The sequence below is a fragment of the Eimeria mitis genome, genomic scaffold (genome assembly GCF_000499745.2).
Source record: "Eimeria mitis Houghton genomic scaffold, Emh_scaff2007, whole genome shotgun sequence".
In the NCBI taxonomy this organism is placed as follows: Eukaryota; Apicomplexa; class Conoidasida; order Eucoccidiorida; family Eimeriidae; genus Eimeria; species Eimeria mitis.
The window spans coordinates 8,441-9,387 of record NW_013570330.1 but is presented as its reverse complement, the minus strand read 5'-3'; the positions used below and the strand labels follow the sequence as shown (position 1 = coordinate 9,387).

Sequence of the window (947 nt, the reverse complement as noted above, 5' to 3'; positions counted from 1 at the left end):
CGTGCATATGTTCCGCCACTTCGCCAGCTGCGCACCAGCACCCCCACAAAGCCCCATATGCATGCATGCACGCATGCATGCATGCATGCACAGGTGCATGCAAGGTTGCATGCATGCATGCATGCAAAGGTGCATGCATGCAAGGTTGCATGCAAAGGTGCATGCATTCTCGAGTGTGTTGTTTGTTTGTAGGTGTAAAGTAAAGACAGGGCAATAGATAAACAAAGAAGTATACAAACGGAGAGATAGAAAGAAACAAAAACAAATAAAGAGATAAGCAGATAAAGAGAGAAAACTAAAGAATAAACAGATACAAACCCCAAACCCTAAACCCTAAACCCTAAACCCTAAAACCATCCTCCTACCCCTAGCCCCCCACCCCCTCCCCCCCAAACCCTAAACCCTAAACCCTAAACCCTAAACCCTAAACCCTAAACCCTTACATGTCTGACTCCAACAACATCATGTAGTGTTGTGAGTCTGTTTTTTTCTTCTTCGGTGAGGGGTGGTACCCCGCGTATTCCTGCTTCAGTCTGCAGCTGTCTGCTGTATAGAGCAATAAACTCTTTCTGTGTTTTTCCTTCTAGCCCCTCTGCCCCCAATGCAACAGTATGGGCCTGCCGCAGCAGCAGCTGCTCACATCTCTGTCTCCTTACTGCTGCTTCGTTAGATATAGCTAGCAACGCCCCCAGGTGCGATCGGCTTATCTCTATACCCTGGCTCTCTCTCAGCACCTCAAGCCGTGCTTCTAGCTCTTGCTGCTCTGCTGCATGCAACAAAGTTAAACGTAAGTGAAGGGGCTTTAATATATACTGGCTACCACCAACAACCCCACCACCAACACCACTCACACCACCACCAACACCTTCCTGCTGAGAAGACCAAGATACAAAACCCCCGCCGCAACCGGGTACTGCTCCTGCTGCTGTTGTTCCTGCTGCTGCTGC

At 49.2% G+C, this 947-nt stretch overlaps 1 protein-coding gene across 1 annotated transcript in view; it reads right to left on the bottom strand.

Annotated features, from left to right (window-relative positions):
* Positions 1 to 847: 847 nt before the first annotated feature.
* EMH_0047230 (uncharacterized protein) overlaps positions 848 to 947 on the bottom strand; it is a gene marked incomplete at both ends in the record, with an annotated part of 2,374 nt that continues 2,274 nt past the window's right edge. The window contains one exon of the mRNA XM_013496261.1: positions 848 to 947. Coding sequence (XP_013351715.1) covers positions 848 to 947 — 100 coding nt within the window.